The sequence below is a fragment of the Mixophyes fleayi genome, chromosome 5 (assembly GCF_038048845.1).
Source record: "Mixophyes fleayi isolate aMixFle1 chromosome 5, aMixFle1.hap1, whole genome shotgun sequence".
NCBI lineage: Eukaryota > Metazoa > Chordata > Amphibia > Anura > Limnodynastidae > Mixophyes > Mixophyes fleayi.
Window position 1 is genome coordinate 9,607,016 of NC_134406.1, and position 24,310 is coordinate 9,631,325.

The window sequence follows — 24,310 nt, forward strand, 5'->3', positions numbered from 1 at the left end:
GTTGGGAGGGCACCAGGTGGGAAGGTTATCAAGGAATTGGGAAACAGGAGCTCGGGGATGGAAAATGACCAGAACAAAAATGCAAATTTGATAGTAGAGAAAAATGTTGTATACCTTAAAGAAGTAGAAGGAGAGAGTACTCAGGGTAAACTACCAACAAGATGCAGAGGGGAGGGAGCAGGAGGTCATTGCCTTGTCTACCTTTAGGTCTGGGATTGTGGGATTAGGAGAGAACCCTGATAGGAAGAGTTTTTCGGGGGAAGTGGTGTCAGAGGAAGAGAATCGGGTTTCTGTGAAGGCAATTAAGCTTATAGAGCTAAGATAAAATATTGTGAATGGCCAGTTTATTGCAGATAAAGGAGAGAGGGACGTGGAGAGATGTGGATAAGGTTGACATGATTGCAGTTACGTGAGAGTGGCTGGTTGTGATGGTAGGAAGGACGGGAGAGAAACGTGGGGATAAGATGGGGCCTGGCAGCCTAGAGGTGTCAGCTGGAGAGGAGGAGGTTGTAGAAGGAGGGGGGTGTTGTAGTGATAGTAGGTTGGTACGTTGTGTATTTGAGGGGGCAGAACATAGTGTAGTAAGTGGGTCTGAGAACATATTAAAAAATTGGAAACCTGAGGGGAAGGCTGGATGGGACATGAATGCAGAGGAAATGGAGAAGGGGAAAATCAGTGATGAAGAGGAAGTGAAACAGGAGGTGAAGAGGGGAGGAGTAGAGGAAGCAGAGGTGAGGATGGCAGAGGTGAGGATGGCAGAGGTGAAGATGGCAGAGGTGAGGATGGCAGAGGTGAGAATGGCAGAGGTGAGGATGGCAGAGGTGAAGATGGCAGAGGTGAGGATGGCAGAGGTGAGGATGGCAGAGGTGAGCATGGCAGAGGTGAAGATGGCAGAGGTGAGGATGGCAGAGGTGAGGATGGCAGAGGTGAGGATGGCAGAGGTGAGCATGGCAGAGGTGAAGATGGCAGAGGTGAAGATGGCAGAGGTGAGGATGGCAGAGGTGAGGATGGCAGAGGTGAGCATGGCAGAGGTGAAGATGGCAGAGGTGAGGATGGCAGAGGTGAGGATGGCAGAGGTGAGGATGGCAGAGGTGAAGATGGCAGAGTTGAGGATGGCAGAGGTGAGGATGGCAGAGGTGAGAATGGCAGAGGAGAGGATGGCAGAGGTGAGCATGGCAGATATGAAGATGGCCTGGGCAGCTGAACAGAATGGGTACACAAGATATAAAAAGTCTTGTGGCAGGAAAGAAAAATGTAGAAGGATGAGCAGTTATAATAAAACGAAGGTAAACAGTGAAGAATAATAGAGCCAGAAATAAGAATAAAAATTGATAAAAATGGATTGTGTGAGCTTTGTTTCTGCCTATGTAGACGGTTAAAGTGGATGGAGCTGGCATTAAGCAGTACGGGGGTAATAGTGATGGCAGAGGGAGAGATAGGATACTAGACAGGACAAGTTTGGAGAGAAGAGTAGTGAAAGTGGGTAGGAGAAACAGAGAAGGTAAATTAAGCATGTGCATAGTGGTGTGATAGGAGGGATGCCGATGAATGATGGTTATATCGGGTAAGTATTGAGAGTGGAGGAGGTACAGTCGCTTCTCTTGATCTCAGAAGTTAGGTGAAGCTCAAAATCCAGTTATAACTCTTCCAGATATGATACCTGCAGTGCGCCCGGGTTTTCAGCAGGATTTGATGGAGCGGCCGACGTTTGCAGAGGTAGAAGCAGATGTATCAGTGACCGTAGTTTTGCAGAGCAGTGTGAGATTATTGAAATGAGATAAAGGGGCAGCGATGGTTAATTTTTAGGGGTTTTACTTTTGCACCATCTCCACGCTGATGGTACATGGGGCCTCAGCTACGATCCGATCTGGGTTTTCTGCGATTTTGCTGAGAAGTCCAATCTGTAACCCACTCTGAGCAATGTAATAAAAGCTTTATGCACACAGTATTACTGTAATAAATGCACGGCCATATTCCATCATTATCATGATTCACTGAGGTCATAAATTAGGCTAAACCCAGCAGTATTTAGGAGAAGGTAGAAGCATTTCTTTTATTGAATAGGGTGTTTGTAAAGTAGTAGAAAGTTATACTTTGATGTGACATTTACACAGCGCATCTTTGGTGGTTCCTCTGCGTTCTTCTAGGCTGCAGAGTTGTCTCCTAGAAGTAGGCAGCGCACAATGACCCCCCCTTGTTTTTGTAGTTTGTTCTTTTCGAAAGTGACTGCAATCACGTTCTAAACCAGCAGATGGCAGCAGAAATCACCCTGAAGCTTTTCTTAGCTTAATGATCACATTCTTATTCTAATTTGTATCATTATTTAATATTCCATTTACAGTGATTTGTTTATGGTAAATGTGCTTCTTTTTGCAGGGACAACCTGGTGATCAAGGCCTGTCCGGCCCACCTGGAGACAAGGTAAAAGTAAAAGGATGTATTTCTCTAGGATCATTATCTTTCCTTTATATCATTATATACAGTAATAGATTCTCAGTACAGAGTTTAAGGCAGAATCCTCATTAGAGGGAGCTATTAGCTCTCCCACTTCCAGGCAGCCTTAGAGGGAACATTGTGTACGGCCACAGTATTACACAGTCTAAACTGTAATTAATTCTAATAATATGAAATTAATAAATCTGAAATTAATAAAATGTTATGTTGTTATAATATTGTCACCGTTTCCTATTATTGTGTCCCCTGTACGATATAATCGGTGGCTGTGTATAATAAGTACGGTTGGTACTGTGGTACAGAGCTACAGGGATCTTGCAGCTTTTCCATCCATACCCTAGTGTAAGTATTTGGCGTTCCTGCCGACATCTAGATACCTCCCTCCTACAGCTCTGCGTTATTTAAAATAAAGGAATCTGGTATTTGTCTTATGTCTGTCGCTGGACATATCATCTTCTGCATAATCCATTTCTATATTAACAAACATCTCTTTAAAACTTATATTTAGCAACTAAGAGGACAGTTTATCAAAGGGCGATAGGGCTTTTATGAGTTTCCTCTTATACATTAAATGATTACTGTGGGCGATAACACTGATGTCACTACCAATCACTTCCATACATTATCGCTGTTTTACGCTATGCATGGAGGAGCGTATTTAGCAAATATTATGGCGTAATACTTCACCTCTTATCGCTATTTCACGAGGGCAAAGGCAGTCTCAAATCCTTTCAATTGCTTTGCCTTTTGATTAAAGCATTTTTTAATGGATGAAGATGTAATTTTTTTAAAATACATTTTATCTATTTTTAAATAATTCCTTTGCCCCCTCCCCTCCCATTAGTGGAATTTAAAGCCAAAAATCTTGCCTTTCTGCGCCACAGTGCGTGGCCCTTGGAAAAGGGGTCAGTTAAGCCTTGCCAACCCAGACAGCAATCAGGACTGAGCTGATAAACAAAATAATTTATATTTATCATACAACTGATACATTTCTTGCAGGATGGGTATTTTATCATTTGTCCATACACTGAATTCCACAGAAATAACAACAGGATCATCACAATGTTACTTAATTGTCAATGTTTCTCTCTGACAGAATGCTGTATCCCTGTTTTCCCTAAATAACTTCCTATTTGGGAAAAAATTCCTAGTGGTGTTAAGTACACAATAGTCCATATCTGATAAGCTGCTCACAATACTTACAGTTCTTTCTCCAGTCATATTCTAGGTCCCTGTATTAGTCCACTAAATGTATAATATGTACGTAATAAAATGTTCAATTGCAACCCAACATCATCCGTTTTCATTTTTAAATATAAATGATCAGTGTTTTCTCATTAATTTGTTTCTTTCTCCAAATATGGTGTCATTATTTTGATCTTCTATTGTTTATATACTATACAGCATTTAATGTATTAATGGATATTTATAGATGCGATAAATAACATCATTTTTAAATAATGGCATCTTCTTGTAGGGTGAAGCAGGTCCCCCGGGATTGTCCGGATCAGATGGACGGAGAGGAGAAAAAGGAAGTCAGGTACTGGGAGTGTTTTTAATTTTAAGTATTTTTGTCTTATAATTAGAGATGCTCAAGCTCGGTTCCGCGAGAACCGAACAGACCCGAACTTAGCAGATCCGAGTACCGAGCTGAGCCGGCTCGGTACTTTCGCACGCCCTCGGAATTGAAAACGAGGCAAAACGTCATTATTACGTCATCGGATCTCGGATCTCACGAGCTTTGGATTCTATAAGTACCGCCCTCCACAGCGATCCAGCGCCATTTCACAGAGGGACACAGAAGGGGTAGCACAGTTCTTGGCAGTTTCTAGTGCAGTTGGGCAGCGTCATAGGTAGAATAGAAAGAGATGAGGTAGCAGTGTTCTTCAAAGTCTCAGTGACATTCAGGAGAGCTCCATTGCTCCATTGCTAATTGTCATTGCTGAAAAAGAAATAATAGGTCTGGCAGGCTTAGAGCTAGATTTACTAAGCTGCGGGTTTGAAAAAGTGGGGATGTTGCCTATAGCAACCAATCAGATTCTAGCTTTCATTTATTTAGTACCGTCTACAAAATGACAGCTAGAATCTGATTGGTTGCTATAGGCAACATTCCCACTTTTTCAAACCAGCAGCTTAGTAAATCTAGTCCTTAGTCTTCTAAATCTGCAGTCTTTGTTTGAAAGTGTATGAAAATAATATTGTGACCTGTGAGGTGGTCAAAATTGACTGCAAATGACTTGAAATTAGTGTTATAGAGGTTAATAATAATGTAGGACGAAAAAAAATGCAAAAATATGGGATTTTAGCAAAAAAATTGGTATCCAAAACCAAAAAGGCGCAAGGGCGGTTTTGCCAAAACCAAAACCAAAACACGAAGTTAATCCAGATCCAAAACCAAAACAAGAACACGGGGGTCAGTGAACATCTCTACTTATAATGTGACTGTTTAGTGAACGATCATGTACATAAACATCTGCCATCTATATACATAAGCCGGACACATAGATGGCCAGATTGGATTAGAGTCATCTGTTCAGTGCTCGGGACAAGCAGCCGCGTCTCCTCTGCTGCTGGCGCCCATTAGTGCATTCAGAAGCACAGGTTTAAAAGTGATCTAGTTGATTTTGATCATATCATTATCAGGTTTGGAAGTTGTTTAGGGGCTACCCAACAACGAGAGTGTGTAGCCAGAAGATAATACTGGACATAGACGTTGATTTTAAACTGGCACAATGCACACAGTGCCTTAAAGACTCAAATGTAATTTAAAGTTATCTATTCAAGGTACATTATGGTTGGAGATAAGATTCGGGAGAAAACTTTTATTGGTGTATTTTTTTATAATTTTTCTGCCGATGTATGATAATGTGCTGTGTAATGTTTATAGGGAGAAAAAGGACCAATTGGACCATTAGGCCTTAAAGGAGATAAAGGAGATACGGTAGGTAAACATGATAGAATAATGATTATATAATTTTATAGTACAAAGCACATATGCTGTCCTAGGCTTCTTAGCAGTGTCAGAATTATTACATCGGCTACTATAGAGTCCGCCGGTGTGAGAGGTCCCGTTGTTGTTGGTCCATCCGCTCTGGAGGCCTCAGCTCTGTTCTTCTGAGCCTGAGTGGGGCGCTGGAGTGGATCGTCTGGGGTCCGACGACTGAGTCTTGAGTCTCTTCTTCTCAGTGAGATCTCAACTAGTTCCCAGTGAATAGATAAGCCCCCTCATTTGTTCAAACCACATCATGGTCAACGTCATTGTGTGTAGTGTCAGGTGATAGATGCACTTTTATGCATATTTACATTAAGATAAGCAGTGCCCAGAATAGCCCCGGGGCAGTTACATGATATCAGTTGGCTCCAGGACATCTGGTACCCCTTCTACCCCGGTAGTTACACCCAGGAGTCTATCCTTCCTTGGGATATTTTAAGTACTTTTGTGAAAGATTCATTGCAAAGATAATGGAATGTGCCTAATATCAGTGCATTACTCCCATATTTATCTTCCGTCACCCTTACAGAGACTAGGGGCTATAACCCAACTAAATACTGTGTCATCGTTGTGTAGTATATTATAACTAGACCTTATTCATTGTAGCCCAACAATTTATGTCGCCGTTTTACCATGTGTAAGTCAACATTGTTTTGTGAACGATCTGAAGTTTAAATATTTTTTATTGAAACATTTATTTTTGTTAATCAGGGTTCGGTTGGCCCTCCTGGTTTACCTGGAAAAGCGGGATCAGTAAGTAACAGCAACATGCGGGTTTTAAGTACTTCAATTAAATGACTAATTGACTTGTAATTATTACCACAATGGCGTGCCCAGTGATTTCTGTAAACAAGATAATTTGGTGTAAAATACTAAGACTCCTAAGTACAAATATAGCTGGTTGACCTAAAGGTCCTTTTAAAGTCATGTGATGAACGGGCCTCAGTTCATAAAAATATTGTAAATTAATTGGGGGAGGGGGGGGGGGGTTTAGCTAGCCATGAAAATGTCACACTTTAATAGTGATGTGTTGTTTTTACAACACAATGCTATGCAATAGATGATATGATTAGGTATTATACAACACTGTAACAGTATGATTAATGTAGACATTACTTTATATGACATAAGCCTTCAATTTCTACCTTTGCCAGTAATTTTTGTATTGTTTACTGTACTGTGTTTTAACATTTGAAATAGACAGAAATTGACATTGAAGGTTTCCTGTAAAAATGTGTATACAGTTGATGAACATTACATCATATCTGCGCAGTGTTCAATAGAAGGCTGTACAGTGTACACAGGATGTGGTGCTTCCCTGTCCTGTGTCCCCCCTGGGATCATATGATGAAGAAGAGACGGCCAACGGATCGAAGAAGACGATAATACGTTTGTGGAGCTGGTGTATAATATCTCATGTCAGCTCCAGTTAGAGCAAATACACAGTTGCTGTAAAAATTTAAATATATTTGTAGCGTCCCCCAAGGTCTATTCTCAGTTACTGTGGGAAATTCTAAAACATTTATTATATTATATATTATTATATTATAGAGATACAAAATAAACAGTAAAAAAAACAAAAATAACCCAATAAAGCTCCAAAAAATGCAGAAAATTACACATATTAAGTATATATATAAATGTGAGAGACGGGAGAACACATGTTAGGACCTATCGCTAGTAACATGGTCTACGCATTTCATGAAGAAAGTGTATTTTTTTTACTATTTTTGTCTTATTTCAGTTTACTAACTCATGACTTTGTAAAAATGGCAACAAAAGAAAGCCCTAGATCAGTGTTGGCTAACCTGTGACACTCCAGGTGTTGTGAAACTACAAGTTCCAGCATGCTTTGCCAATGTATAGCAGCTTATTGCTGGAAGGGTATGCTGGGACTTGTAGTTTCACAAACACCTGGAGTGTCCCAGGTTAGCCAACACTGCCCTAGATGTCAAGAAAAAAAGAATTACCTAACATCCTAACGAATAAAAAAAAGCTAGTCGTTTAACTAGATCTTAACAAAAGTGCTAAAACGCGTCTAGTCACAGGCAAGCTACAAAGTCATCTGGCAATTAAGAGGTTAATACATGGCAAAGCAGACTAAAAGTTAAGAACTATAATTTGTCAACCATTTCAGTGATATGAATTAAAGATGTGTGAATTTTCTTTTAAGAGTTAATATTAGGTTTACTGAAACAGCCCCACATTCAAACATTGCTAACTTCATGATGAAGCTTTTCCCAGAGACTGGATCATGTGATGTTTTGCAGCCTCACTCCTCGCAGAGACGTCAGACATCCCATTCCACTCTATAATACACCTGCTGGTTTCACTTCACAAAGATTATTAGCTCTAACATATCTGTTTTCTTTCAGACAGAGACCGTAGTTGGGGAGCCCGGAATTCCTGTAAGTATTATACGGACTATCTGTCCAATGCAATATTCTGGGAGCTGATGTTAAAGTTGCTCGATGGCTGTAATTGTCTGTAACAGTGACATCCTGGCCAGCAGTTTTCATGGTAACCGATATGTCATCTTTAATATGAAGCATTGGTCTGTGAATAAGATAATCCTGGCAGCATTTAATGAAGCAGGGAGAGGAAAGGTAAACAAACAATTTAATTAGGCCAAGGCTGAATGGATGCTTTTCTTTTCTACATCTTAACAACCAATCAAATTATCTTCATGCTTTCGCTGAGCTAGTTGCAGGCTTCCTTGTTTACGTAGAGTCAAAAATAATGAATCCACTTATTATCGGTATAAGTCAGAGGAGGGGTTCTAGCGACAAGTTCTTAAAGCTACAGGCCTTTATTGTTTAAATTGTCATTTCGTTGTGTAGATTAAGTGTCATAATAACACACAGATAAAGGAGATTTATATTATGCTGAAAAACATCAAAGTGAAACAATTTTTCTGTGACAGGTAGAGAAGGGACTTTAAAATGAATGGAAAAAAAATCATATTTTCAGAAAATAAGTTTGAATAATTGTATAGTTGATTTGGACTAGTCTGATAGAACACTATTTGTTTATCATAGTGAGAAACATAAATCATATATATAACTAATACAGTAACTTTGTCATTGTAGCCAATTATATTCTATGTGAAGACAATACCAATAAAACTGAAAAAAGAGAGTTTTATGTCTGAAATGACCGTACACATGTTAACATCTGTACATTTTCCAATTTTTGGTGATGTAGTACACATGGCTCAGCCACATATGGATAAAGATATAAATTATAGCGACAAGATAAACTTTTGCAACAGTGATAGTTATAAAATTACCAAGGAAAAATTCGGAAGCTTGTTTTCCCAAGAACATCTTGTTTGCTGGAAAATTGTGAAAGTGAAATCTCTGAATTGTCCTGGGTATCAGACCCTAGTGGGATGAAGCCTCCTGCCCAACCTCTCGTTAACCCACGCAAGGCACCCACTGACCTGAACACACATGAGGATATCCAGGAATTTACATTGTGTACACTCAACCAAAGAAAGCATTAACCCCTTCATTATGTCACATCCCAGTACATGTAACTGGAAAAACAAAGAACATTTTCTTTTAGTTCAACACAGACCTGTCTGAGAATACATAAGGGAAATAAACAGCATAGATATAATGGTAAATGTATCAAGCTGCGAGTTTGAAAAGTGGAGATGTTGCCTATAGCAACCGATCAGATTCTAGTTAACATTTATTTTGTACATTCTACAAAATGAAAGCTAGATTCTGATTGGTTGCTATAGGCAACATCTCAACTTTTCTTATCTGCCGGAAAACTCGCAGCTTGATACATTTACCCCTTTGTCTTTATTTGCACTCAGTGTTCCATGTGAGAGAAGATCTCTATGTTCTATTGCTGTCTGTCAGCTCAGAATAGATCTGTGTAGGTGTTACGTGTAAACACGGCATGAGCTGCGCCATAAGTAAATAACACTAGCTTGGGAAAAGTATTTGGGCTCCTGGCAACCAGACTATAGATGGCCTTGATTCTCTGCTCACACACCACGCTGCAACACCTTCTTCTCACCACTAGATGGCGATCAGATCATTTTTCTTACAGATACCAGTCTTTGTATAATACAAACTGAAGCAGGTTTAAAAGTCCATTAACAAAAAATAATTAATACATATATGTAGCCTTGAAAACAAAATAATTTTTAGTTTTAACCCATTCTATTCTTCAGCTCAGTTTTCGTGCCTGTTCTCTTTTCCCATAGAAAGCATAGGGATGTCCTATTTAATTCTTTTTGCACAATATTTTTTAATCCAATACTTCCCTGTATAGCTTTGTACACCCACTTCACAGTCAGATGGTTCCCACTAATCTCTGGTGATATGTAACGCAAGGGAAACGCACAAAGCTTCTATGTAACGGGATATCTGTCTTTTCTAACTAGGACAATATTTTGCCTTTTGTGTGTTTTTTTTATCCTTTAAAATGATTTGTTTTATGTTTTCCTTTTCCATTATCCAGGGAATTCCTGGCGACAAAGGGGAACAGGGAGAACAAGGGAATACAGGAGACCCGGTAAGTGATCATTATGTTTTTATGATAAAGTTACACAAATATAAATATTAATCCAAAATGTTTAAATGGGACGAGAGCGCTGACTGGATGACGGCTTTTTGCGACCTTGGACAAGTTACTTTGTCTTTTTGTTTCCCAGGCACCAAAACATAAACTATACGACCCATTGTGTAGGGAAACAGTGTGACCCAATCTGTCTGTCCATCCATATGTACTAAAGAAGAATGATCAGCACACTGGGGTCACGCTGCTCGTTTTAAAAGTGTTATTCAAAACCGTCCGGTACATGACATTAAACACTGATTAGTAAATGTGATTGCATTATTATATTAATAATGATATATTCTCTAGCTAATGGTTAGACAGAGATATCTTCTTTCTACGTCAGATAAAGAAATGCGTAAGGTGATACATTGTAGCCCTTCCACAACCTGCTTCTTTGTATATGATTGTAATTTATTTATTTGTTATCCCTGGCTGTTAAACATTCCAAAACTTTTTGCTGCTATATAAAGGATACTACTAATGGCAATAATAATAATATTAATAATAATAATAATAATAATAATAATAATAATAATAATAATATAATATAATGAATTCAAGCACTTGTGTGAACTATTGAAGCCAATTTTGAAATGTCGCTCCTTCTTTTCAGGGACCACAAGGACTGACTGGAGATGTGGGCCCCATAGGACCTGCAGGGCCACAGGTATGAAAATTCAGTCTACTGTGTCAATTTACTAGGAACTAGTGACATAATTCATACTTGCCAACTCTCCCGGAATATCTGGGACAGTCTCTCGGGCTCCCGGGAGAGAGGGCAATTCTCCCGATTCCCGGGCAGCGGTGGTAAGTGAATGGAGGAGGCGGGGCTTAATGGCATCACGGCCGCGTCATTGTGGCCCCGCCCCCTTGTTTTATTGGACGAAAAGGTCGTGACAGCTTTGGGGACGGGGCTAACGTCGCAATTCTTCGAGCCCCGCCCCCACACACCCACCTGACCCCCGGACCTCCCGGAACTTAACCTGCCAATGTTGGCAACTATGACATAATTGCAGCATAAACACTCAGGAGGCAGCGATTATGTGGGCAGAACCAGTATCCATGAGAATGCAGCCTATCAGCCTGCTAGGAGCTGGCGACATCAGTGAGGCATGAGGTACGAGGCACGTCTGTGTGACAGAACGGCGTTCCTGGAGTAATGTCCTGCATTTTGTTTTACAAGTTAATTTACTCCCAAAGTTTGGAAATGTGGCACATTACGAAAATATTAAAACTAAATAAATTGTAAAATTAAATAGCATGGCCCCCACATTCCCCCACATCCTCGACCAGCCCCCACCACTAAACATGGGCTCCAGCCCAGTCTGATTACCCCAGGACTGTGCTGGTTGCAGGAGGAGGGGGTGCAATGTATAATCTGCCTCTCCCTCCTAGAGGCCCACCAGCCCATGCTGAAAGCTTTGGGGCTCTTCCTGACACCCCTGCGCTGTGGGGTTGCTGCATTAACAAAATTTGTCCCCCTGGAGGGGTAACTTTGTGGATTATATCAAAAACAATAAGAAAATCTGCAAAACAGTTTTAAAATGTTGCTCATCTCGGGGGATGAGTGTGAAGGGGCGTGGCCGTGCGAATAGCATACTTAAGCCCCTCCCCTGGCGCTCAGTGCTGCGATTTTCAGCATAATACAGTGGGGGCGGGGCCAAGATGACGTGATTCACTGTTAATTGCGTCACTAAGCCCCTATTTGCTGCCCACCAATAGGGCTGAAATGCGGGAGTTTGTGTTGCTCTCCTGAGAATCCGGGAGAACTAGAATTTCGGGAGTCTCCCAGACATTCTGGGAGAGTAGGCAACTATGGTTTATCTTACAAATAAATTCTTGCTGATAGGTTTTTAAAGATACGAGTGTCTCTCTTTGATTAAATGTATTGTTTTATACTTATTACTAAGATTAGGGTAATGTGCGGCTCTCTTGAGGGTTAGACGGACGCCCATGTAGGGACGCCCATTTTTAACAAGTTGCCCATCATTGCGTTACGCCATAGCACAAATTGAAAACCAAAGTAGGTGGTATTTCCACTATGACCACAAGGTGGCACCAGCGGGTCCAATGCATCCATATGATGGACTTGCACAATGCTTCTGGTTCATTACAGCTCTTTGATGTTTCATATAACTGTTATTATAAAGATATATATATTGAATAAGGCTGCACGTCTCTTTAATATTCCATATTGAAATAAACCAGCACAACAGTGTATAGCAATCAATGTAAGAATGTGTTAGAGCCGTTGCATCGTATAGCAGCTCACTTACACCTCTCTGTATTAGAATCTCTTGCGCTGATGATGGCCTCTAGAGAGGGAGACTAATAAGACAGTGCCAATAAAAACTAGGAACCTGTCAGATCCATACCTGCAATTTACCATCCCCTTTATTACCAGGATGAAGGATACTTTCATCTGCCTGTCTGACTGTCTCTCGGGTCTGCTCAAACTTGTGCAGCGGAGATGTGTGTGTGTGTGTGTGTACGTGTGTGTGTGTGTGTGATGGTGTGTGTGTGTTTGTGTGTGTGGGCGTGTGTGTGTGTGCATGTGTTTTTTGTGTGTGTGTACATGTGATGGTATGTGTGATTGTGTGTGTTTGTGTGATGGTGCTATGGTGTGCGCGTGTGTGTGTGTACATCTGTGTGTGTGCACGTGTTGGTTTGTGTGTTTGTGATGGTGTGTGTGTGTTTGATGATGTGTGTGTTTAACATACCTTTTTATGCTATTTATTTATTGTGGGGACAGATTTATAGTTGGGGTAGGATATGTCCTAGATCAGCTTTAAATTTCAGTGTAAAAATAAAGCTATCAAGTATTTGTGTGCTGGAGAAAAAAGCAGACAGTATGTAACTTATGTGCAAAATAATAAACTAATTTGCACCCCTTGCATTGTAACATGGTTTGGCCCAGAGGACATTTACTCCTTTCTTTGCCTTACTTTCCTTAATGACTCAGGCCTAATGTGTGAAATGTGCACAATGGAACTTGTGATCCCCTTTTGATATGATGCTGAATAGCAGATGTATTCGGGGGCGCACGCAGGATTTTTCCCCCCGAAAAAAAAAATATATAGAGAGAGCTGCTGCACATGTGGCTGCGCATGCGCATTAGCTCCATTTCGGTGGCACTGCATTGTACAGCAGCCGTGCGCTGCTATGTAGGGGCACTGTTTAGCCCCCGTTCTTCGCGGAAGGGGGGGTTCTGTAGAACCAGAAACCCCCCTGTGAGCGCCCCTGGTATTACATCTACTCCACAACAATTCTCACTAATAAATGGGGATAGCAATTGCCCAATGTCTACAGAAGCAATGACCACGGTCCTATCCCCCATGCCTCAATGCACAATGGCTATGTGCACATTTCGTTGGGCTATGCCCTCTGCCTGCATTGCAGAGACGTTACAAGTGATGAATTTAGGGGAAATCATTTGGCAATAATATAAATGGATAAATGGGACTCATTAGGCCACACCCAGATTTACTCAGACAGCGCCACTTTCACGTCACATGACACCACAACGATTTTCTGGACCTTCGTGGTGGTGGTTTGACGCACACAGATTTTGTGGCATATTTAATAAAAGCTGCCATATATAGCAATAAGTCACTTTATCACTTTTCTAGACACCTAAATAGTGGCTGAGGGTTTTTTTGTTCTTGTGGAAACTGTGCAAATACTGTCTGTACTTGTTCTTAAGATCGTGTAACACACTTATGACGTCTCTGCTGTATTTTATTTTCTGAACTAAGATCATGTTTCCTATATGTAATTCATAATATTCAGCACTGACGCAAGCATCAATGTACTTGTTCTATGCTAATTATACAGTCCAGGAAATATTAATAGATGTGCAAACATGGATCATAGCATTAGGACACTGTGAAACCATTAACACACTACTTATTATTACTATGTAAAGAACACAGCATATATAACTATTACGCCCCATGACTTTATTACCGAGCTGTTTGGCCTCTGGGTGCAGGATATTGTATATTATTAGGATTGACATTTATTAGGACTATTACAGCATTTGTTTCATTATATCTGAGGAAGTGGAGGACGTTCCTTTCTGTGCAACAGTTAAGGCATCTCTAGACACCAACATTAACATGGTCAGACATGAAGCTTTGTGCCAGATTATCCGGACATTCTACTGCAGATCTCTTAACAGAGAAGGTGCCAACTGGATTCAATACAGGTCAAAAAAAAACATTTTCAGTCCATTAAGCGACTGTCATATAAGCCTAATACTCCTGTGTATGTATGCACCAGTCTATAGCGTGCATTTCTGCAAAGTAAGCCTGATTCTGCTGGGTCAGATACAGACACATCTCCATCCTAACATGGCAACGTGCTGTTAAAGTTTGAAAAACAGCATGTTTATTAGACACAGTTCTGTTACTGCAGGTGTATTATTCAACTCAGTGGAAAAAAAAATAATGTGACTTGTTAATATCAAGACTTCTCCTGTGCTGCTCCAAACTTATGGAGTTCCTTACCATCCCGATCAGACTCTCCCACAGCCTTCAAATCTTTAAATGCTCTCTGAAATCTCTTTATTATAGCCTACACTACTCCTGCCTATACTACCTACACTAATGCACCCTCACAGCTGCCCAAATCTCCTCTTGGAGCTACACTCACTTCTCTAGTCTCGGCCGTGCCCTCTTCCAATTAGAGTGTAAGCTCTCATGAACGGGGTCCTCCATACCCTTTGTTTTCATGTCTGCATTTATTTTGTCTAATTGGTATGTCCCTGTTTTATGTATGTCCCGTGGTCCCCACTACATGGCGCTGCAAAGCACTGTGGCGTCTTGCAAATAAGCAATAAAAATAATAATAATGAGATCAATTAGTGACTTTACTAAATATTTGCATTGTATCTGTTTGCTATTTGTTCCCTAGTGTTAACTGTTTAGCTGCTGCATACAAGACTTTTAAACCAACCTCAGCTGCTAGACATTTTAAATTAATCCCACACACTCCGCTCAGATACCGAAACACGACTGTGCCATATTTATTGGAGAACAAATGGTGGACACCAGCAATGGAGGAACAGATGATATACTAGAGTCATGTGTCTACCTTCTGGTTTAAGAAGGCTGCTACTCATAGTTCGCTATTCTCACAGAATATCTGGGAGACTCCAAGACATTCTCCTACTAGAGCACTTACCTGCCTGCAAGGTGGGTGGTAACCTGCCATAACGGCACAGTGTCATCATACACATGGCCCCGCCCACTTGATGATACAAATGACATCATCAGGTGGAGCATCCTATTCTTTTCATATCTCCCCTGTCCATAATAGTGAGGCATGGTATAAAAAGTGATTTTGATGTTTTTACTGTATAGTCTGCAGCACTTATAGACTTTCTGTGGTTCTCTAGCAGTTTTGAAACTACAAGTATGTGGCAAGACATTCTGGGACTTCCCAAGTCTGTTAAAGAACAGTAGAACGCCAAAGTAAAAAGTGTGGGACCATTGAACATGTAATGTCTGTGGGTGTCTCAGTCTGTTGTTATACAGGATACAAAGCAGATGCCCAATTACTATTTTGTAATCAAGACCACTTGACAGCTATTAGGTGCAAAAATATACTCTGTATTAGAACCACAATATTTATTTTAATGTCCTGTGTTTTTTAATACAGGGCCCTAAGGGACAGGATGGAGGCAAAGGAGAACGGGGACCAAAGGGAGATATTGTAAGTATGTAAAATAGTATCATTAATTAATACTACGGTGAACTCGGTTAGTGAGGAAAGTTCTGATAGATCCCAAATGAAGAGTGACACAGCCAGATGAGGTCTGGAAAGAGCTATTTTATTCACTGTTTGTCGTCTCCTCAGATGTATCTGTGTTATGTGATTATGACGCGTTTCACACCTGTCAGACAGAAAGTATGAATTACATGAGTCCCGCCTGTCTGTGAGGCGAATAGATGAGTCAATAGCTCCATATTTACCAACTTATGTGATTAATACAGCTAAGTAACCCCTCCCCCACCACTCCAGAGGGCGTCATGTGATTCATAACATCACAAGATTGGTGTGTGAAGGGTTTAACATAAATGCAAGGAAATATGTCTTCACTATGAGAAGCAATGAAAATATTTCCTCATTAATTAGTTCATGTTGTGACTCGTGTCTAATCTGCAGGTAACAAGGAACGCTCTCGATGCATTTACAACTTTAGCATTTTGTATATTACTTTACTTGTGCTGCCAGCCCTGTACTACCAGCCTGAGTGAATTTAGCTTATCGCAACCTTCATTATCTTTTCTTTGTAGGGTCCACCGGGCCTAGCTGGTCAGCCTGGAGCCAGGGGGCTACCGGGAAATGTGGTAAGTGTGTCCTCATTATAACCTCCCGCAGACAGATCGGAGAATATTCTGTTACATGTTTTGTATTTGTGTGTAATTAGTAATGTATGAGTGAAAGCATCAAGGATGGTTAATTATCAAAACCAACAATGATGTTATTTGTTTCACTTTAAATGAACATGATATATAGCAAGTAACACCCTGTAACATTTATTATATATGTATGAAAATAAATATATGCAGACTGTATTGGCTGTGCTTATAATAAACTATACTCCAGGATAACTTCAATGTACTGTGTATACATATATGTATGTATGTATGTATGTATGTATGTATGTATATCTATGTATATTTATGTATATATATATACAAGTTAACCCGTGCATGATACTCATGCATTCTAGTCAAATCAAGCTACTTAAGGTGTTAAAAAGGTTCTTGTCATGCATTTGGGCCATAGCCCAGGCCTCAACCACCAACCACTCCCCACTGTCACCCCCGGCAACCACCAACCACTCCCCACTGTCACCCCCGGCAACCACCAACCACTCCCAACTGTCACTTCTCCTTCAAGAAATATATATATATATTTTTTTAAATCTTTATAAACACTTTTAACAATTAACAAATTAAATTAACAAATTAAACCATCTTAGTATACCAAATTTCAGGCCTTTCTGAATTTTTTTTTCCACACACACTAAGAATTTAGTAGGTCAGTGTATAACTCCGCCCAGCAGGTGGCGCTGCAGCTTGGTTTTATTTTTTCCACACACACACAGACTAACACACGCCACTAGACATTTATATATATATATATATATATATATATATATATATATATATATATATATATATAATGTTTTGGAATCAGTAGCATCTCAAAATCCTTCAGTCTATTATACTGGCTGATTGTTTTGTTTTTCTGACTTATCTTTTATCGTAAATCAGTTTTACATGTCACCTGCCTCTTCTTTTTCAGTTGGTTCCAGTTAATTATAGTCAAGTGGATAGGATGTACTACTTATGACCAATTGGTGGTGATACAGACCCCAGCATATACTTGTTGCAAGTTGTTAAATATTTTAGTCCACGCTGAATACTGACAGTACACCATTATATTTACATCACTAGAATGTCTGTTGAATCTGTCTCCTCCTTTTATTGTGCACAGAATTGCCAGTGATAGGGTCAAGTGCACATATTTTGCAATAGACTTTCAACAAAATGAGCATATTGACTATAGATAATACTCGATTAGCAGTTGATCAGTGGCAGGACAATAGGGACCCAACCACACTGGGATCTAGTAGATCTGGTGGCTCCGCTGTGACCCCAATATGCTGAGCAGAGTTAGTGCTGTTCTTTTCTTCAAGATGACAGAATCTTCAGCGTAACCTATTTAGCTGTTATAGGAACCTTTCCTGCATCAGTGCATTTCTAATTAGCAAATCTCTGACTTCTACTGAGCAGGGCATGGCAGTGCCCCAGCTTAGGTTATTAACCGGGCTCCAGAGATTGATAGATATGCCAGCACTGCAGACATCCTTTACACTAATTTAATAAGCTTTAGGCTGGCCGCATGAAAACTGTAGGGGCCAATGTCCAATATCACTGATACTGTGGAATTGTGTGTTACTAGTTTTCAAGATGTCCTGGAACACCACAAACTGCATATATTGCCTAGCCAAGACATACATAGCCTTCAGGTGTTGTGAAACTACAAGCCCCAGCATGCTCTATCAACTGATAGACAGCATACAGCTGCAGGGTATGCTGGGACTTGTGGTTTGACGACGCCTGGAAGGCCACAGGTTGGCTAATCCTAGGGTCCTAGACATTCAAGAAATAATTTTTAGCCCAAGAAAATGACTCAGTTGCTCTGTCTAAAGCAGTGTTTCTCTGTCCCAGTCCTCATGACCCCTAACAGTGCATGTTTTCCATATCTTGTTGCTTTAGATTAGGAGAATTCATTACTGACTGTTACATTGTAACAGATCCACAGGTGGTAAAATTATTTTCCTTGTCACCTGGAAAACCTGCACCGTTAGGGGTCATGAGGACCAGGTTTTGAGAAACGCTGGTCTAAAGTAAGCTGCATAAAATAGGGATAATATATTAGATATACATTCTTGTACATTTTTTATTCATAGATGCATTTAAATGAATTAGGAACATGTATTCTGCTCAATTTAATCTTGGTGTTCATCTGCATCTCTCCAGTACTTAGTGATACAGTAAAGAATTAGGGACAATCTATATTTATACATATATAGACAATATGCAGAGTCATGTCTTACCATTAACTAAAAGCTTTCTGAAATATATTTATAAAAAATACATTTATTCTGTCTGCCTGAAGGAACTTAGAAGACATTTAGCTTTCTGTGCTATAAATATACTATGAGTGTCGATTCCAAATGACTACATTGAAAAAGTATAAAATATTTATATTTTCTAAAAATGCGTCTTTAATGCAACATATATGAGAAGCCACATGCTGTATTCTGTAGTTATAGACATAAGGAACGAGAAGTGTTACCGTGTAGCTGGAATCGAGGTCATGCTATGAAGCTGTAGGATGTTGGGAGGATTAGGCCAAGAGGAATTTTATAGAAAGGGTATATTTAGAACACAATGCCAGTGGTGGGATGTATAAATGACTGTAACCTGCTATATCCAAACACATTGATTTATACTATTAAAGACATGCGTCTGTCACTATTCCGCGACCCAATGTGTTTTACAGCACGTTGAGAGTCCAACTTTTAGAATATTACAATATGGCCAGTACACAGAGGATATCATTTTTATTAGCGGATAGAATTTTATTTAATTACTTAAAGAAAAAGTTATCCCTACTTTATATACCCATGGTAACCCTCACAAACACTAATAAGACAATCGTAGTGGGTCCCATTTTTCATAATAACTCCCCCTCAGCAACTTATAGTCAGCTGCAATGAAGGAACAGATATCAACAGCACTGGAATCCAAAATTCTTCTGCCTGTCATTATCACCACCACTACCATCATCACCATCACCACTGCCACCAATACAACCATCACCGTCACCACATCACTGATAATTATCACCATCAGCACTGCCATCATCACCACTGTCAACATCACCACCGTCACTCATCATCATCACCATCACCACTGCCACCATTACCACCATCACCACCATCACTGATAATCATCATCATGATCACCACTGCCATCTTCACCACTGTTACCATCACCACCATCACTGATAATCATCATCATCACCACTGCCATCATCACCATCACCACTGCCACCAATACAACCATCACTGTCACCACCATCACTGATAATTATCACCATCACCACTGCCATCATCACCACCATCACCACCATCACTGATAATCATCATCATCACCACTACCATCATCACCATCACCACTGCCACCAATACAACCATCACCGTCACCACCATCACTGATAATTATCACCATCACCACTGCCATCATCACCACCATCACCACCATCACTGATAATCATCATGTCCACCACTACCATCATCACCATCACCACTGCCACCAATACAACCATTACCGTCACCACCATCACTGATAATTATCACCATCACCACTGCCATCATCACCACCATCACCACCATCACTGATAATCAGCATCATGATCACCACTGCCAACTTTACCACTGTTACCATCACCACCATCACCACCATCACTGATAATTATCACCATCAGCACTGCCATCATCACCACTGTCAACATCACCACCGTCACTCATCATCATCACCATCACCACTGCCACCATTACCACCATCACCACCATCACTGATAATCATCATCATGATCACCACTGCCATCTTCACCACTGTTACCATCACCACCATCACTGATAATCATCATCATCACCACTGCCATCATCACCATCACCACTGCCACCAATACAACCATCACCGTCACCACCATCACTGATAATTATCACCATCACCACTGCCATCATCACCACCATCACCACCATCACTGATAATCATCATCATCACCACTACCATCATCACCATCACCACTGCCACCAATACAACCATCACCGTCACCACCATCACTGATAATTATCACCATCACCACTGCCATCATCACCACCATCACCACCATCACTGATAATCATCATCACCACCACTACCATCATCACCATCACCACTGCCACCAATACAACCATCACCGTCACCACCATCACTGATAATTATCACCATCACCACTGCCATCATCACCACCATCACTGATAATCATCATCATCATCATCACCACTGCCATCTTCACCACTGTTACCATCATCACCATCACTGATAATCATCATCATCACCACTGCCATCATCACCATTGTCAACATCACCACCATCATCACCGTCACTCATCGTGATCATCACCATCACCACTGTCACCATTACCACCATCACCGATAATCATCATCATCATCACCACTGCCATCTTTACCACTGTTACCATTCCCACCATCACCATCACCATCATCACCACTGTCACCAGCACCACCATCACTCATCATAATCATCACCATCACCACCATCACTCATCATCACCATCACCACCATCACTCATCATCACCATCACCACCATCACCATCACCATCACCATCGCCTTCATCACCACTGTAACCATCACCACCAACACTCATCATATTGATCACCATCACCACCAACACTCATCATATTGATCACCATCACCACCATCACTCATCATCATCATCATCACCATCACCACTGTCACCATTACCACCATCACCTCCATCACCGATAATCATCATCATGATCACCACTGCCATCTTTAGCACTGTTACCATCTCCACCATCACCATCACCATCATCACCACTGTAACCATCACCACCATCACTCATCATATTCATCACCATCACCACCATCACTCATCATAATCATCACCACCACTGTCACTGTCACAACCATCACTCATAATCATCACCATCACCACCATCACTCATCAGCATTTATTTATAGGGCATCACAGATTCCGTAATGTTGGAGATCCGTCTTACAGATATGACAAACAAAAAATAAATATAGTGACAGATACATAAAATAACAGTGACATAAATACAATTAAGCATGATAATAATAATAATGTTTCCATGAATGGTAATGAGCTAATAATAATAGCATGAGGTAGCAGAGAAATCAGGTTAAGACGTGACAACAAGGTTGTATGAGGTAGGCAGACATGAGTCATAAGGAGGAGAGGACCCTGCCTGTAAGAGCTTACATTCTAGAGGGTAGAGATAATGAGAGACAGTAGGTGTAAATTGGGCAAGAGGGGATGGAGTGAATTGATGAGGCAGAGAGAGTGGATGTGAGGGTTTAGGTGGTAGGGAATGCAAACAGGAAGAGTGAAGATTTGAGGGATCATTTGAAGGATTGGAGGTTGGGGGGAGTCTGGTAAGATGAGTCAAGGAGTTCCATAGGTTGGGAGCAGCACAGGAGAAGTCTTGGAGAAAGGAGTGGGAGGAAGTAATGAAAGGTAAGAGAGTTGAAGGTCAGATCTGGAGCTGAGTGGATGTTGCATCTCCCGAGTACCCTGGGTATTTGTTCTGTTAATTTGGGGAATAGTGAATTAAATTCTTTAAGCTACCCAAGTTGATTTTGAATATGTTTTGGCACACATAAGACTTTTTTGGAAAATAACTGAATGTACTCTTATTGTATGTGGATTTTATAAATCAGTCAACTAGGGGGAAAGATACATTGCTTGCTAAGGATTACAAACACATGCACAATATATTTCAAATATAATTTATGTAACCGTGGACCGATCTCAAAACAATTTCACTATTATTAATACCAAAATATCTTGGTTCGCAGGGAAGTCCAGGAGAATCCGCTTTGCCAGGAAAAGATGGCAAGAATGGTGAAAAGGTGAGAATGCACATATTATATTTTATAAAGAATGTTGAAGAGTAAGTAAATAGGATTGTATCAAGCATGAGAAGCATAGCATGCTGGGAGCTGAATGATTATCCATCTGTCCGCTGTCTGCTCCATCTCCTGGTATTTGTATGAAAACCAAAACTGAAAAGTTCATCAAATCAGATGGTGCTCATTTATATTCTCCATCTGGTTTCTGGATAGTGGGGGGAATTGGGAATCTAGTGCACGATGCTAACTCTATATGTTTCAGAGCATGTCTGGCTGGCAAACAGGAGAGGTCAAAATATTCACTCTATGAAACGAGATCAATAACAGTATTCTTCTATTAGCAACATTACTAAAAGTGTACCAGACATGGTAATATAACTCCCAGCATTTCTATTTCTGAATTTGGGATGGTGTGTGGCACAGGGAGTGGTGTGTCCCCTGGGGGCATTTGAAGTTCTGGGAACACCCCCAGCACCCCTCCCCTAAAAAACCCAGTCAATGCCACGCAAAACTGATGCTAGTATGAGCGTCTTTGAAGGTGAACCCACCAGGGGGCACACATCCCCGTACCTCCCTACATGTCTGTCTCCAACAGTGGGACAGGTAGCATGGCCACATTCAAAGGGGCATTGTCATGTTGTGAAGGGGGCTTGGTCATGCCACAAAGGGGCATGAACACACCCCCAGAGGGCTACTGTCCATTATATACCTCCTTTCCCCCAACATTCCCACCGATGGGACAAACATGCCAACAGATAGGACAGCGAAACAGAGCCCGAAAATTGGGACTATTCCGCTGAAATCGGGACTGTCCTGGCATCATGGCAAAAGTCCTGACCTGCAGGATGGTCACATTCATGACAATGCAGCCTATCACACACTCAATTCACATTCTCTAGGAACCAGAGGCATCACAGAGACATGAGGCAATTTTAGATATTTATAGGACACGGTTTTATGTTATTCCTAATTAATTGATTTTACTCACGAATATTGGTTCAGCCCAAAAAAAAAAGGCTGACACCATCGGGCCTGGTTTACGGTGTGCAAATGGCTGTAGCACAGTGCAAAATCCACTTTGGTGCCGTGATGGGCATCAATTTTTTCAAGTATGCTTAGATTTACACCAAAGAACATATGGCCCTTCATGGCGGCATTCCCGGAGGAAGAGTTGCAAGGGGTGTAGTTATGAAATAGGTGCGTTGGAGTGGCCATTTTTGTGGAGTGGTGCAAAGCCAAGATTTCATTTTCAGGAGGCTATGTAAATTATATAACAGGAGGAGAAGGTGCAAGTAAATTTATTAGTTAACTGAACTGGCCTTAGTGTGCGTTTGGTGCCTACGGTGGGGAATATAGAGCGTAAGTTCTGCTGGGACATGGAATTATAGAGATAAATATACATTCTGTTATTGTCTGCATAATATATTGGCATTGAATAAAAAATAATAATATTAGTCAAAATATAATTATTCTTTTTATTGACATGACAGTGTAGCAATATAACTTATATTATTAATTGCTGAAATTTGAAAAATATATAGTACGAACTTTTATGAAGAATGTCACAAATAACAGTTGTTGTCCATAACAACTGATCACATATTTGCTTTATTTGAGTAAAGTACACAAGTGACAGCTACTAGCCCATTGGTTGCTATGGCCAACACAACCTTTTTCCGTTGCACCAGTTTTCCATGAATGCTCCCCCTGAGATGTAATGTCATGTTCTAGAGAATCGGTGAGTTGTAGTAGGTATAGCTGGGGGGGCCACAGCTCAGGACCCAAAAAGAATGGGTTTTCCTCCAGCTGAGGTACAATAACAGGACTACACAGTACACACATTAGGAGAGGCAGCAGTATTGCAATACTAATGAATAAATGTTGTATCTTTTCAGGGTGAGCCAGGTAAAGAAGGAAAAGTCGGACCTCCTGGCCCTCAAGGGGAAGCCGGTCTTGCTGGTTTGCCGGGATTACCAGGAAGAGGCAAGGATGGCGAACGGGTAAGCTCAGCGATGC

At 40.7% G+C, this 24,310-nt stretch overlaps 1 protein-coding gene across 2 annotated transcripts in view; it reads left to right on the forward strand.

Moving 5' to 3' along the window:
- Positions 1 to 24,310, forward strand: part of COL22A1 (collagen type XXII alpha 1 chain) — a 281,196-nt gene that overhangs the window by 200,896 nt on the left and 55,990 nt on the right. For both annotated transcript variants that reach the window (XM_075211680.1, XM_075211681.1), the window contains exons 29-39: positions 2,377 to 2,421; positions 3,932 to 3,994; positions 5,342 to 5,395; positions 6,158 to 6,199; positions 7,822 to 7,854; positions 9,926 to 9,979; positions 10,638 to 10,691; positions 15,686 to 15,739; positions 16,324 to 16,377; positions 22,241 to 22,294; positions 24,190 to 24,294. In XM_075211680.1, the coding sequence (XP_075067781.1) occupies positions 2,377 to 2,421; positions 3,932 to 3,994; positions 5,342 to 5,395; positions 6,158 to 6,199; positions 7,822 to 7,854; positions 9,926 to 9,979; positions 10,638 to 10,691; positions 15,686 to 15,739; positions 16,324 to 16,377; positions 22,241 to 22,294; positions 24,190 to 24,294 (612 nt within the window). The remainder of the gene's footprint in view (positions 1 to 2,376; positions 2,422 to 3,931; positions 3,995 to 5,341; positions 5,396 to 6,157; positions 6,200 to 7,821; positions 7,855 to 9,925; positions 9,980 to 10,637; positions 10,692 to 15,685; positions 15,740 to 16,323; positions 16,378 to 22,240; positions 22,295 to 24,189; positions 24,295 to 24,310) is intronic.